The sequence below is a fragment of the Armigeres subalbatus genome, chromosome 1 (genome assembly GCF_024139115.2).
Source record: "Armigeres subalbatus isolate Guangzhou_Male chromosome 1, GZ_Asu_2, whole genome shotgun sequence".
Taxonomy (NCBI): Eukaryota; Metazoa; Arthropoda; class Insecta; order Diptera; family Culicidae; genus Armigeres; species Armigeres subalbatus.
The window spans coordinates 25,320,412-25,335,310 of NC_085139.1; the positions used below are offsets into that span (position 1 = coordinate 25,320,412).

Genomic DNA, 14,899 nt, shown 5'->3' on the forward strand with positions numbered 1-14,899 from the left:
ATCCACGAGACCTGGACGAGGGAGGACAGTGTTGCGTACCACCTATGGTGGCGTGCAGATGGTGGACGGTACACAGTATAAAAATGTTACAGCATATATGATGTAACAAAAAGGCTCCGTTCGATTCGACTCATTTTTCCATCACTTTTTAAAATTACAGGTCGTCGTTACTATGGAGCTTGTATTCAATATTGCATACAAGAAAAAGTTGGATGTAAAATTAGAGGCAATTGAACACAAAAATAAGTGTTTAAATATTTCTATGGCGTGTAATTTTCAGAATTTTTAACTGTGTACGTGGATGAGGCGAATGAACCACGAGTTGCATCAGCTATTGGGAGAACCATCCATCGTTCACACCGAGAAAATCGGAAGGCTGCGGTGGGCCGGGCACGTAGCCAGTATGTCGGACAGTCATCCGGTGAAAATGGTTTTCGATGAGGATCAGACGGGAACAAGTAGGCAAGTTGCACAGCGGGCAAGGTGGATCGATCAGGTGGAGGACGATTTGCGGACCCTCCGCAGACTGCATGGTTGGCGAAGTGCAGTCATGGACCGAGCTGAATGGAAAAGACTTTTATGTATTGCACTGGCCACTCCGGCCTTAGCCTGGTAATAAATAAATAAATCTAAGCCCGACTTCTTAAATATTGAGTCGGATCAATTGTGTTCAAAACAGGATATCTCAAAGATTTAGTTAAAGATACTTTTCGTTTTCTGTTATCATTTCTAATAAAACGTAAGCAAGTACGTATTAAGTTTTCTGCTATAAAACGTCCTCAGTCGTTTTATAGTAGAAAATTTAATATGTATTTATGGACTTAGAATGAGGTTATGCAGTAGGCGTTAATAGTATCATATATAATTTTGAAAACAATGTTATGATTTTGTTCGGCGGTGCAGCCGAAATTTTTGATAATATCAAGCAAGGTAGAAGTTTAGATTTGCTTCGAAATTCCGTTAAATTTGGTTAAAAGCTAGTTTATTCTAGCGATATATTTGTAATTTAACGGAACGAAACGAAATCAAGAAATCGTCATTTAGAACCACCTAAAACGAAATTTTTCGAAATACCGCCTATTCTTAGTGAGTATGTCACACGCAGGTTTGTCGTTTTTTTTTTAGTGTTTCTGCTGCAGCGCCTATGAGGGCCTTTTCCAAGTGAAACAGTTTTATAGCGTCTGAATCATTAGATCGGGCCAAGATGTCGAGGAACATGGCCTTAAACTTTGGCCAGTTCTTCGAACGTAGGATGGTGCACGTAACGGTTGTATTACTTGAGGAGTGTGGATGAGCTATGGCGTCCATGATTATCGATTCAACAGTTGCAAACATTAATTTATGGTAGGATTCTTCAAAAACAGCGTATGTTTCTGCGTGCTGCATGATATCGTTGTCATCTATCACTGCGGTTATTTTGTTGTGGGAGTCACAGTACTCACTTATGGACTTTGAGTTGCGGATGGTAAATAACACGGGTTTCGTCATTTACTGCAATATGTATGCGGTGATTACTTAAAGGCTAAGGTTGCACACAGGCAATGTCATGTTCTTGGGTCGTGGAATGTTAGTGATTGTGAATTTAAAAACTAAATGAACTGACACGCTAGTAATGGTAACAAAGAAACTAATATATTCGGCAACTGTGTTCGATATGGAGCCTACTTAGATCATCTACAAAAACACTTCTTCGGCCAAATGACTTTCGAAGGATGGCTTTCAGCCTAGTAGTTTGTTCACCCAAATGATATATTCGCCCAATGCAACTTCGGCTTAGTGGACTTCGATCAAATGGCTTCCGGCTGAATGACTTTCATCACTTATTGCAAACCGTTTTTTGGCATCATGCCACTGCCAGCAATTTTACATTGGCTGATCTACAATTTCTCTCTTTAACCGTCTAAGACGAATTAAGTACTCTCCATTTAATTCCACCAGTTAATTTTCGATATCTTTGCAGATACGTATTTCGACCACAACTGTGTGGTCGTCTTCAGTGTCTCGTACTTGGCTCGAGTCGAGTCTTTACCAGCTTTACCTGGTCCACCTGGAGCACGGCACCAGTAACTGCCGCATGAAGCCGCGCTGCAACAAGTGTGGCGAACCCCATCTGACTGATGAGTGCGACAAAATGGAGGTGGCCGATCCCAAGTGCGCCAACTGTGGCGACAAACATCGGGCCACCACAAAGGGCTGCCCAAAGCGAGCCGAGTTCCTGGAAATCCGGAAGAAGGCTTCCACCAGGACCATGCCGAAGAAGAATCGTGTTCCTGTTTTCAACGAGGTGAACTTTCCAGCCATCCCGGCTCTCCGTCGTGTGATTCCAATACTCCCACCGCTACAGCCGCACAAGCGACTGACAGCGGCAGCTGCATCGGTCCAAGCTCCAACATCGTCGGCACCATCGCATCCACCAGCGTATGGCCCCCGCTCCCTCCTCCTGGGTTCCATCGGCAGTCGGAGAACGAAGCCGTCCCACCGGAAGAATCTGCTCCGCTGTACACTCCGGAGCAACTGATGCCGATCTTCGCGCAGCTCGCCACTCGGCTGCGCGGCTGCAAAACCCGCGGTCTTCACTCTTGGCATGTTCATCATCAAAAATAGCTGCTAGGGTGGGCCTGGTCAACTGGAACGCTTGCTCGCTCAAGAGCAAAATAATTGAGCTGAAGGATTTCCTTGAGGAGAAGGAAATAGACGTGGCGTTCATCACCGAAACGCACCTAAAACCGGAAGTGAACATCAACATCCCGGACTTCCGCATCGTGCGACTCGACCGGCCGACCAGGGGAGGTGGTGTGGCCATCGCTCTTCGCTACAACATCAACTGTCGTCTGCTTCCAAGCTTCCAGCTCAGTGTCATCGAGGCCATCGGTGTCGAAATCACTACTTCGGTCGGCACGATCGCGCTCATCGCGGCGTACTGTCCAACGCAAGCCAAAGCCGGCGATGGATCATCGGCTGCCCTTCGGAGGGACATCGTCAAGCTGACGCGGAGGCAAGGCCAGTATATCATTGCCGGCGACTTGAATGCCAAACATCAAGCCTGGGGCAACAGTCGCGGCAATCGAAACGGCACCATCTGGAGCAACGACATGGAGGAAGGCCACTACACGATTTTGAGCCCGGATTCCCCCACTCGGCTGAGTCGGTCCGGTGCCCACGCAACGCTCGACCTCTACATTACAAACCTGAGTGACCACGTCTCGCAGCCGGTTGTATACCAGGAGCTCAGTTCGGATCACTATCCGGTGGTGGCGGAACTGGGCTCCTCGGTCAATCGGCACCAGCAGTTACGGCGGAACTACCACCGAGTGAACTGGCAGTGGTTCCAGCAGTGCGTCGATAACATCGTCGATTACGAGGTGCGTCCGGAGACGCCATCGATACACTCACCAAAGATTTGATTCGATTGCGGAATGTCACTCGCGGGCAGTTTCAGCGTACTGGACTGCCTGAGCTTAAGGCACGCTGCAATCGAATCACTAAAATTATCAAAGCCAGAATGATGGACCTCAAAAATAACGACTTCTCGAATAAGATCCGCACTCTCCCAGATTATGCTAAGCCGTTCTGGAAAATGACCAAAATTCTAAAATCCAAGCCTCGGCCTATTCCACCTTTGATCCCACTAGACAATAATGGCTCTAAGAATCGCTTGATAACTCCTGCAGAGAAGGTCGCTGAAATAGGTCGTCACTTCGTCAGCTCACACAATCTTGGGCAGAACATCGTCAGTCCACACGAAGCAGCCGTCAACGAGCATGCTAACAACATCCATTTGATTCCCAACGACTTCTCGGAGGAGTTGGAAATCTCAGCTGACGAATTGACAGCCTATATCAAATCGTCGAAGAACATGAAGGCCCCAGGCTTCGACAGCATCCTGAATCTCGAGCTCAAACACATGAGTGCTCCGTTCTTTGAGCACCTCTCGCTGATCTTTAATCAGTGTCTCCGGCTCAGCTACTTCCCATCGTCCTGGAAGTCAGCGAAAGTCATCCCCATCCGGAAGCCTGGGAAGGATCCTTCCTCCCCCATCAGCCTTCTCTCAGGGTTATCCAAGCTATTCGAAAAAGCTATTCATCATCGGTTACTTGAGTCTGCCGAAAATCTCAACATCTTGCTCGAGGAACAGTTTGGTTTCCGGCGCGGTCGGTCAACTGTACACCAACTGACCCGAGTTACCAACGTCCTCAGACGGAACAAGTTTGTCTCGAAAACATCCGCCATGGCCTTACTCGATGTCGAGAATGCATTTGACAATGTATGGCATGATGGCCTGGTGTACAAACTACAACGCTTCAATCTTCTCAGCTACATGGTGAGAATCACCAACAATTACCTGTCGGCAAGGACATTCCGGGTCTCAATCAGCGGAGCGAGTTCCAATGCGCACAACATCGTCGCAGGCGTCCCCCAGGGCAGTATCCTCGGGCCCCTGCTTTTCAATTTGTTCACCTCCGACATGCCAGAACCTCCAGAAGGCGGCATTCTGTCTCTGTTCGCAGATGACACATCCATCGTCTACAACGGTAGTGATCAGAGCGCTAGTGGCAAAACTCCAACGAGGCCTGGATGCCCTGACAGAGTACCTCACCAGCTGGAAGATCTGTATCAACGCGGCGAAGACCCAGGTCATCATTTTCCCCCACTCCAAATCCCCTAAACTTATTCCGCATGGGGACTGTAAAATCATCCTCAATGGCACGACAGTGGAATGGGCCAATGAGGCCGACTACCTTGGCTTGACCCTCGACAGCAAGCTTATTAGGCAACAGGTTGACAAAACGGTGACAAAGTGTAACGTCTTGTTGAAACTACTGTACCCTTTGATCAACCGCCGGTCGTCATTGTCCCTGAAAAATAAGCTTGCAGTCTACAAGCAAATTATCCTCCCTGTGATCGAATATGGCATGCCGGTCTGGGAGAGCTGCGCTAAAACCCACCACCTCAAACTTCAACGGGTCCAAAACAAATTCCTGAGGATGATCCTCAACACCCCTCCCAGGACAAGAACATCCGAGGTCCACCGTCTGGCCGGAATAAAAACCTTACATGAACGCTTTGGTGAGTGTAAAGAAAAGTTTAGGGTTCGTTGCTTGCACTCGGACCAAGAAGCGCTTAGGGCGCTAGTTCCAATCTAGGTTATCAAATTTTTATTGTAAATATTAGTGTACATAGTAGTTAGGTTATCAAGTTTTAATATATTATGATATATTATATTTTAAAAATTAAGTAAAAGCATAATAATAATAATAATAATAACAATAATTGAAATTGAATTTGGAGGGCCAAGCCAAGCCAAGCCAACAAAAAATGTTTTAAATAAAGAAGAATTTTACTACTACTACTCAGGAGTGATTTAAATCTTATGAAGGGATTGATTTTAAATCTGAAACATGAATTTCTCCATAGGACAGTTATTTGTCTAATAAATAATAGAACTTACGACTGCCTGAAAAAGATTTTGCAGCCGACTCTAAATCTTAATGTTCCATATTTTGATATCTTTTCTTATGTTTTCATGGTCCCTTCAATCTCATTTTCTTTTTACATCTGGATAGCCTCCATATTTCGAAGACTCTCAATCTCGATGTTTTGATAATGTTTTGTTCAGGATTCACTTTTGTTGTTCCGATATATTCAAATTTATAGGCTACAACATTATCTAAAACAATAACAAACACATCAATAACAAGTAATGTCATTTGTTTTGTTGTCATATTTCATAGCAAGCGCATTTTTTTGTCTAGTACCCAATCCACTTTGGTTGATCGTGTAATTGTTGGAGAAGCATGTTTAGTTCGTGATGTGCTCCTCGGAAGCTGGTAGCGTTATCCGAGTGTAGCTCGTTGACCAATGAATCGATTCAGAGACGCGAGGAAGACATCGGTACTTAAGTCGGATACAGCTTGGGCAGCTTCAGTTGTCATGCTTCGGCCAATCCACACCGGTGACAGAAAATGAAGGAAAGGGTACCACTTAGCCTTGCGGTAAGATACGGGGTTAAAAGCAAGACGGTCTAAGCAATTTTCGGTTTGGAAATTGTCTCGACTTTCCTAGGCATAAAAGTATCATCGTGTTAGCCTCGTGATATACGAATGCAAAAATGGTAACTTGGCTTAAAAACTATGTCCTAGTGGGGGATATAGTGCCAATAAGAAGAAGAAGAAGAACAACAACTTCACTATGGGGAATTAGAAAAATGACTTTCTCCAATTTGTAAATCCAGTTGACCTACCATTAACTAATGTTTGGAGCAGTTAACCCCAAAATATCAGTACTTCATGATATAGGCATCAGAACCAGACAGTTATTCGTTTTTTATGAACCAATGCGTTACATGTCAATATCTTCGGCTCACCTCAACTCTTGAAAAAGTTACTGAAAGCTTGTTTCATAACCTATTGAACAGAAAACAGATAGTGAAACATCCCTACAATGCCCGATGAAAAATCATTTTACGAAAAAAAAACATTCAACTTTAAAACATTAAATATGGATATCCTTTTAATACATGGCAGACTACGATGGGCTGGATGTCAACTTCATTCGCATTCTCTGGTGAGAAGTGTGAAATGAGAAGTGACAAATGAGAAGCGAAAGAAGAGAATTAACAAGTGAGACGTTTCACACTTCACTGCTTGCTTCTCATTTTTCACTTCTCGTTTCTCACTTCTCACAGTGAGGAGTGTGACGTTTTACATCTCACTCTCAGTCGTCTCAAAGGTGATATGGTTTCCGACTTTTTAATGGTTACTTCTCATTTCTTAGCATTAACCCTCTACGGCCCAAGACCGCCTTTAGACGGGGTACTTTATTTATTTTATGTAACTTTCAAATGTTACATATCTATTACAATCTCTAAAAGTTAATTATGTCGACTAATAATATAAACTGCATGTTAAAATGTGGTTTAAAGTGAATTTTCAAAATTCTACACATTAATAAAAGTTTTGACAATTGAGTTATTTTCTTGTTCGTTCGTCGTTTTGCTTGCATTCCTTTGAAGAGTGAAATTTTTGTAGTTTAGTATTTTTCCACAACTAACCTAATTTAATAAAAGGTCATAGTCGCGAATGATACACTCTAAAATATTTATCCAACTATTTTTACGAACAAAAAATAACACTGAAAATTTAAACATTTTAAAAAGTCGATTTTGAATGAGGATTTTCAAACTCTAAATACGTTGAAAAATCAGATGAATAGATTCAAGAAATTTAATTGAAAAAAAAAAACAAAGTTCTAAAAAATTGAAATAGATAAAATCGCTAATAAAAAAATTTGATTGCCCGAAACGTGTTCAGATTGATTTTAGAAAGCAAAATAGTGATTTTAAGCGAAAGCAACAATTTGGGTTGTAGAGGGTTAATTATTATTTAAATCATTAATTACTTCACACTTTCATATTCATTATCGTTCAGTCAAATGATATTTTTGGTCATAACATGACGCGTTCTGTAAAATGGTCTTTCCTGTCAAACTCGAAATTTGGTCGAACGGAATTTTCGTTCGAATGACCGAATCGACCAAATTACTTTTCGACCAAGTGACCTCCCGGCCATTATTGCAGCTTGTTTATGTTTTCTACTCAGTTCGCGATTGAACATGTTTCATATCGGACGCGGATCCGGGTTTTAAGTTCCGCTTAGTGCGGTCGAAAAGTAAATTAATTAGTTCGCGATTGAACGTGATTCGTTTGGACGTGAAACCGGGTTTTAAGCTCTCTTTCTGTATTCGGAAAGTTAATCAATTTATTCGTAATTGAACGTGTTTCACATCGGATGTGGATCCTGGTTTCTACGGAGGACTACGTCTGTGCTTTCTATACTGGTGTACACTATGTGATCTATGAAAATCGAAGAGCGTCACGAAAATATGATAGACTTTGAGTGTTAATATCGAACAAGGAAGAATCCATCCATCCATCCATCCATCCATCCATCCATCCATCCATCCATCCATCCATCCATCCATCCATCCATCCATCCATCCATCCATCCATCCATCCATCCATCCATCCATCCATCCATCCATCCATCCATCCATCCATCCATCCATCCATCCATCCATCCATCCATCCATCCATCCATCCATCCATCCATCCATCCATCCATCCATCCATCCATCCATCCATCCATCCATCCATCCATCCATCCATCCATCCATCCATCCATCCATCCATCCATCCATCCATCCATCCATCCATCCATCCATCCATCCATCCATCCATCCATCCATCCATCCATCCATCCATCCATCCATCCATCCATCCATCCATCCATCCATCCATCCATCCATCCATCCATCCATCCATCCATCCATCCATCCATCCATCCATCCATCCATCCATCCATCCATCCATCCATCCATCCATCCATCCATCCATCCATCCATCCATCCATCCATCCATCCATCCATCCATCCATCCATCCATCCATCCATCCATCCATCCATCCATCCATCCATCCATCCATCCATCCATCCATCCATCCATCCATCCATCCATCCATCCATCCATCCATCCATCCATCCATCCATCCATCCATCCATCCATCCATCCATCCATCCATCCATCCATCCATCCATCCATCCATCCATCCATCCATCCATCCATCCATCCATCCATCCATCCATCCATCCATCCATCCATCCATCCATCCATCCATCCATCCATCCATCCATCCATCCATCCATCCATCCATCCATCCATCCATCCATCCATCCATCCATCCATCCATCCATCCATCCATCCATCCATCCATCCATCCATCCATCCATCCATCCATCCATCCATCCATCCATCCATCCATCCATCCATCCATCCATCCATCCATCCATCCATCCATCCATCCATCCATCCATCCATCCATCCATCCATCCATCCATCCATCCATCCATCCATCCATCCATCCATCCATCCATCCATCCATCCATCCATCCATCCATCCATCCATCCATCCATCCATCCATCCATCCATCCATCCATCCATCCATCCATCCATCCATCCATCCATCCATCCATCCATCCACATCCATCCATCCATCCATCCATCCATCCATCCATCCATCCATCCATCCATCCATCCATCCATCCATCCATCCATCCATCCATCCATCCATCCATCCATCCATCCATCCATCCATCCATCCATCCATCCATCCATCCATCCATCCATCCATCCATCCATCCATCCATCCATCCATCCATCCATCCATCCATCCATCCATCCATCCATCCATCCATCCATCCATCCATCCATCCATCCATCCATCCATCCATCCATCCATCCATCCATCCATCCATCCATCCATCCATCCATCCATCCATCCATCCATCCATCCATCCATCCATCCATCCATCCATCCATCCATCCATCCATCCATCCATCCATCCATCCATCCATCCATCCATCCATCCATCCATCCATCCATCCATCCATCCATCCATCCATCCATCCATCCATCCATCCATCCATCCATCCATCCATCCATCCATCCATCCATCCATCCATCCATCCATCCATCCATCCATCCATCCATCCATCCATCCATCCATCCATCCATCCATCCATCCATCCATCCATCCATCCATCCATCCATCCATCCATCCATCCATCCATCCATCCATCCATCCATCCATCCATCCATCCATCCATCCGACCTTGAAGAGCGTCGGCAATAAGCCCTCGCCGTATTCTTACGTACGTACAGAGACTCCAGCTGAATTAGTAGGCAACGATCGTAGTAACTCGGCAGCTGAACAGGGCTCCTTTAATGTAACTTGCATAGTGTGAAGCGCAATAACCTGCATTGTACCGACTCGATTCTTTCAACGCCATATTGTAGTTTGGGCTTCAGACTTCAGAACAATATTCTAAGATGAAGCGCGATAAAGAGCAGTGTAACACTTTTATGCAGTAGAATTTTTTGGCTATTCTGAAGATGCATTCGAGAGATTGAGAAGCTTTAGCCACAATAAACGATACATGCTGTTTAAATACAAGTTGGCAATCCAAGGTCACTCTAAAATCCTTGATATGGTCCACGCGTGCAATATCTGCACCCAGTAAACGATAACTGAAGTGAATCGAATCTTTTTTCCGCGAAAAAGAAACTACTGAACATTTCTTCGGGTGTACCATCATACGGTTGAGCCTGCACCAATCTGCGAATACTTCAAGCTGCTGCTGGAGAAAGTAACAATCTTCAGTTGAGCGAATAAGACAAAACATCTTAAGGTCGTCTGCGAATGACAATCGTGGTGCCTTCAGAACTAGATGCACGTCATTAAAGTACAATAGAAACAGGAACGGACCCAAGTGACTACCTTGAGGTATCCCTGATGTTGAAATAAAGCTGGGTGCCTGATTATCTCCAATGACAACCGCAGTCTTCCGGTCTGTGAGGTATGAACAAAACCATCGTAGAAAGCTACCGTTAATGCCGAACTTGTTCATTTTTGCAATCACAATGTCGTGATTTACTTTATCGAATGCAGCGGCCAGGTCCGTGTAAATCACAGCAGTCAATTTCCACGGCTGTTCGAGAACACACTCGAAAAAGTTACTGCAACTAATTTGTTACCTGTTTAAGTCACATTCTAGTTGCTGTAACCATTTTTGTCTGACTTTTGCTGCACGGGTAGAAAGAAAGGCCTTCAGAACGATCGCGCGACCATAAAAATGTTTGGTTCTGCTTTGTGCGGGTGAGTAAATCAATTAGTCAATGCGCTTTTACTCGCGTTTTATATTGTACGTCGAACGATCGCTCGGCCAAATGACATTTTCACCACTTTGACCCGTTCGACCAAATGTCACTTTCTGCCAACCGACTTTTTCGGCAAAATGACGTCTCGATAGAAGCCGTTTTCGATTAAATGGCCCTTTCTACCAAATGACCATTCCAGCCAAACGTCATCTTCGGCCAAATAACATCTAGGGGAACGGTTCGCCACTTCATCTCATAGCTCCTATTTCAATCCCATCAAAAACAAAGCAATGGAAAGGAATTTGGTTTGTTTATTATTTTTGTGATTTTTTTCAGCAGTGAGCACGCATGTTGACAAAAAGAAGCGACTAATTTGGTGCCGTATTTCTTTGTTTAGCGATGAGATGGAAATATGTACAGTGAGATGGAGATCGGAACATTTCCCCTACATAGCATGCGTTCGTCGCGTTCAACCCACTCAGATTCAAAATACCCTCCACTGTGCGGCGATGCACACGTCGTCGTTGCCGCCTTTCGAGGCCGGACCAAACCGGGAAGTTGGAGTCTGTCGTCGAGCGAGCTTGCCGTCTATTGTTTCTGGTGTCGCATTTCTGGTTTTCTTGTCAGTGCTGGGCGCTGAATCACGCCCCGAAATTAAAAAAATCCCACTTCATCATGCAAGTAGAGAACCTTCGAAATATGATAAAAAGTGTCAGTGTGTGTGTGTCGGTGAGTGTTTCCTTTCACTTCGCTACTTCTGCAGTAGCGCGCGCGCTAGTTAGCAGCATGCAGCAGGGCCTTCGATTGTGTCCTTCGTCGAACGGGAGAATCCGGTGTTGTTCCTTGATGGCTGGCCAGCGTGTGCACTTTTTTTTTGCAACGGAGCGAGGAGCAGAGGAGTTCGGTGCAAAACTGTAAATAAATCAAATTAACTTACCAGAACGTGTTGCCTCGAGGGTATCTCCAGCGGCATCCTGATCCGCTTTTGCATCCGGCGGTGGTTCATCCTCTTTTGCATCCTTAGGTTTTTTGGCCGCGGCTGCAGTGTGTTTGTTGGAATGTGTGAAAGTTCGGAATCAACGAGAAGGTTCAGTGTGAAGTTCGTGCCCGCGTAAGTGATATTGTTCGTTGTAGAGGATGAAAAGATATATGATATAGAAAAAGAAGGAAGTTGAGTGGTAGGCTATGAATATTTGAGTTTCTGTTATTGAATTGACGTTGACAAAGTTACATTTCCTTCATAACGAGTGTAGTGATAGTAATAGTCAAACGTTCGAAATTGTGTTATTGGAAATTCCATGAATTCAGGTTACTTCATAGGAATTTTCGGTGGCAATTCTGGAAATAATTTCCATGCGAATCATGAAGAAATGCTCTTGGAGATTTAAATTAATTGTCCATGGAGTTTACGAAAACTATCCCGTGAAAATTATTGGTTCTTGTACAGCAGATGTTAGATTTTTTGCAATTCACAAAAAAAATTACAATTAAGAGGAAATAACACAAATATACACTAAATCAACCAGCGTCTGTTAGATTTTCTAACAATTTCGTATAAGAACCTACCAAAACCTGTATATCAACTGTGCATTTGCGAAATTGTTAGATTTTTATACAAAAAATGTTAGCCCACAAGCAAATATTATAAGAAAAGCTTGCAAAATTGTAAGATTTTAAAAAATAAAAGAATCTAGCATTTTCACATATGCCCTGTTCTTTTACAGGTTTTGGTAGTTTTCTATACAGAATTATTCGCAAATCTAGCAATCATCGATTGGGTGTAATAAAAACAAATCATGCCGACAAAAAATTGCAGCTATGGTCCCAAGTAGTTACCAGCACTTGTATTTATTTTTGGAAATGTTGGTAAAACTTACTATTTGAAAAGCCTTATGAGACTAAATTTAATTTGGAAAATGAAAACTCCCTTTATTACTGATCTAATTTATCATAATGTTTTGTTTTAGTATAGGCTTGAAGTTTAACTTATGTACTCTGTATCACCGGCATTACTTCATTCATTACCATTGACACATAACACTACGCAGCGAAGCAAACATACAGGGAGAGAACCCTGCCAAAAATATGGTAATTCTATGGAATAAAGAAAGATTCATGCTTCGGCGAGATGGCAACGGCCTACAAATACGGCGGACGTGCCAGCCTTTCATGAAGTGCGGAGGAATCGAAAGACAAAAGTGCAAAACTTTTGATTTATGTCACGTTTTTAATGCTGAATTCTCTAAGGGAAAATCTTTGATTCTCGATAAGGTATGATCTATTAATTATGGGTAAGTTGAACATCTTCAACTACTTATCTGCTGTTTGTTGCGTAAGACTGGATTATTGTGAAGCAAACAAATAATCTATTGCCGAATTTATTCGATAGTACCAAGAAACATATCCAATTGTAAATATGATAACGTAATTTGTTCCTTTACCCTAAACCCTAGCAGCAAGCAGTGAAATGCACCACAAGATTTGAAATTGATAGTCTTGAGGACAGTCATTGGAATCGCACCGAGACCGAGTGAAATTTATGGCTGGTGAAATAATTCCACCGCATCTTGCGTTTGAAAATCTTGGCTACGCTTATTGGTTCCTCGATAGAGGCTACGCCGATAAATCACCCGGGATCAAAACGGTTGCATACTTACTTTTAGTCTTCTTGCCCTTCTTCTCCTTATGGCCCGAATCCGGTTCCGCGGCCGTCGGTGCCGCAACTGTTTCCAGAACAAATGGGTCTCGATTAGTCATCGGAATCCGTTATTTGTTAAATCGCCGTACTCACCTGGTTCCATAGCCACCACGGTTTCCTCCACCAGCTTATCGTAGAAAGTCCTGTAGGCGAAAAAAATCCTCTTCTGGTCATCCCGGTGGTCGGTGATCTCATCGTCGAAAAAGGCGACCAGCTCGTCGTAGAACTCGTTCAGCACCGTTTCGATGTAGCGTGGCTCATACACGCCCAGGAACCGGCACAGGTGGTCCCGCACCCAGCGGAAGCGATAGTCCATGCTGATTAATTGGGAGGATTCGCGGTTTGTGGATGAATCTCTTGCAATAACAGTTCTAAGAGTGGGGCAATCAAAACTGAAAATGATGCGTCGTATACAAAAATTATACAAACAAACAAGCTACCCGATGAAATAATTCCATGGAAACGTCGCCGAGCGACTTGCACGGTACCGCGATGGTTGCTAAGTGCAACGCGTAGAGGTTTGTTTGTTATGAATTGGATGACTAGATACGGTTGAGCGCCAATTTAATGGCAGGAGAGCCACGTGGTAGCTGACTTTACTCACCATTTTTTTGTTGGCAAACCTGGTTTTGCACAATTAGTGCAAAAATTGGTTCCCCATTAAATGGAAGCAATCAAAAATCATTATGGTTAGGATGCTAAAAAAATGTGAGCAATATCGGTTTACTCCAGTGTTGAAAACGAAGTAAATTTTTAATAATTAACGTCATTAAAATATATTATTCTACCGGTGAGCGCCACTCGACGGCACCGCGTGAAGTGCGGACGGAACAGCTGTGAAAATAACGTCCGCAATAACAATAACAATCGCAACGGCATTCTTTCCAGTAGGCCGGGTGCAATAACGAGACTAATTATTTTTTCACGCCTCCGCTGGTGGAAAATTAATTTCCGCAAATTTATCGATTTGGGTGGGGACTTTAAAAACGATCTCCATTTTTGGTCCTGATTGGGTCAAAACAATTTATTTGGGGATCACCGTACCACGCCGCAGGTTATCTATAACTGAACAGCATGTTCCAACAATCGATGAATTGGATTTTTCGTGGCTCTTGAATCACTTCTTAGATCATTTTTGGTTGATATTCCGAGAAGGTTATAATTATATATATTTGGTACAAGCTGATTGAAAATGTGGTTCCGATCTTAGCTGATCATTATCACGTCAATGGTAAATCTGGAATTAAAAGAAAAAACCTTCAAAATTTCATCACTGTAGATTTAATTCGAATGACACGGATATTCAATCCTGCTTAACCCTAATTATTTTCCATCCTCACCATCTCATGAATGCTATCCAATCAACAAGGTCGAAAGCAAAAAAAATGTGTACATATTGGACCGAATGATAAAAAATCCTTCACCCACGACGGATTGCATAATTATGTGGCTTCGGTTGTTAATTGATTTCAATGATTTTCATTGCGC

General features: G+C 43.2%; 1 protein-coding gene across 2 annotated transcripts in view; it reads right to left on the reverse strand.

Moving 5' to 3' along the window:
* The window catches only part of LOC134222877 (dynein axonemal heavy chain 10), a 332,935-nt gene extending 319,101 nt beyond the window's left edge, over positions 1-13,834 (reverse strand). Inside the window, exons 1-3 of one of the 2 annotated variants that reach the window (XM_062702022.1) lie at positions 13,505-13,834; positions 13,371-13,436; positions 11,651-11,752 (exon numbers count right to left, since the gene is read on the reverse strand). In XM_062702022.1, coding sequence (XP_062558006.1) covers positions 11,651-11,752; positions 13,371-13,436; positions 13,505-13,727 — 391 coding nt within the window. In that variant the 5' untranslated portion in view covers positions 13,728-13,834. The remainder of the gene's footprint in view (positions 1-11,650; positions 11,753-13,370; positions 13,437-13,504) is intronic. The other variant, XM_062702027.1, reaches the window with a different exon arrangement.
* Between the last annotated feature and the right edge of the window lie 1,065 nt (positions 13,835-14,899).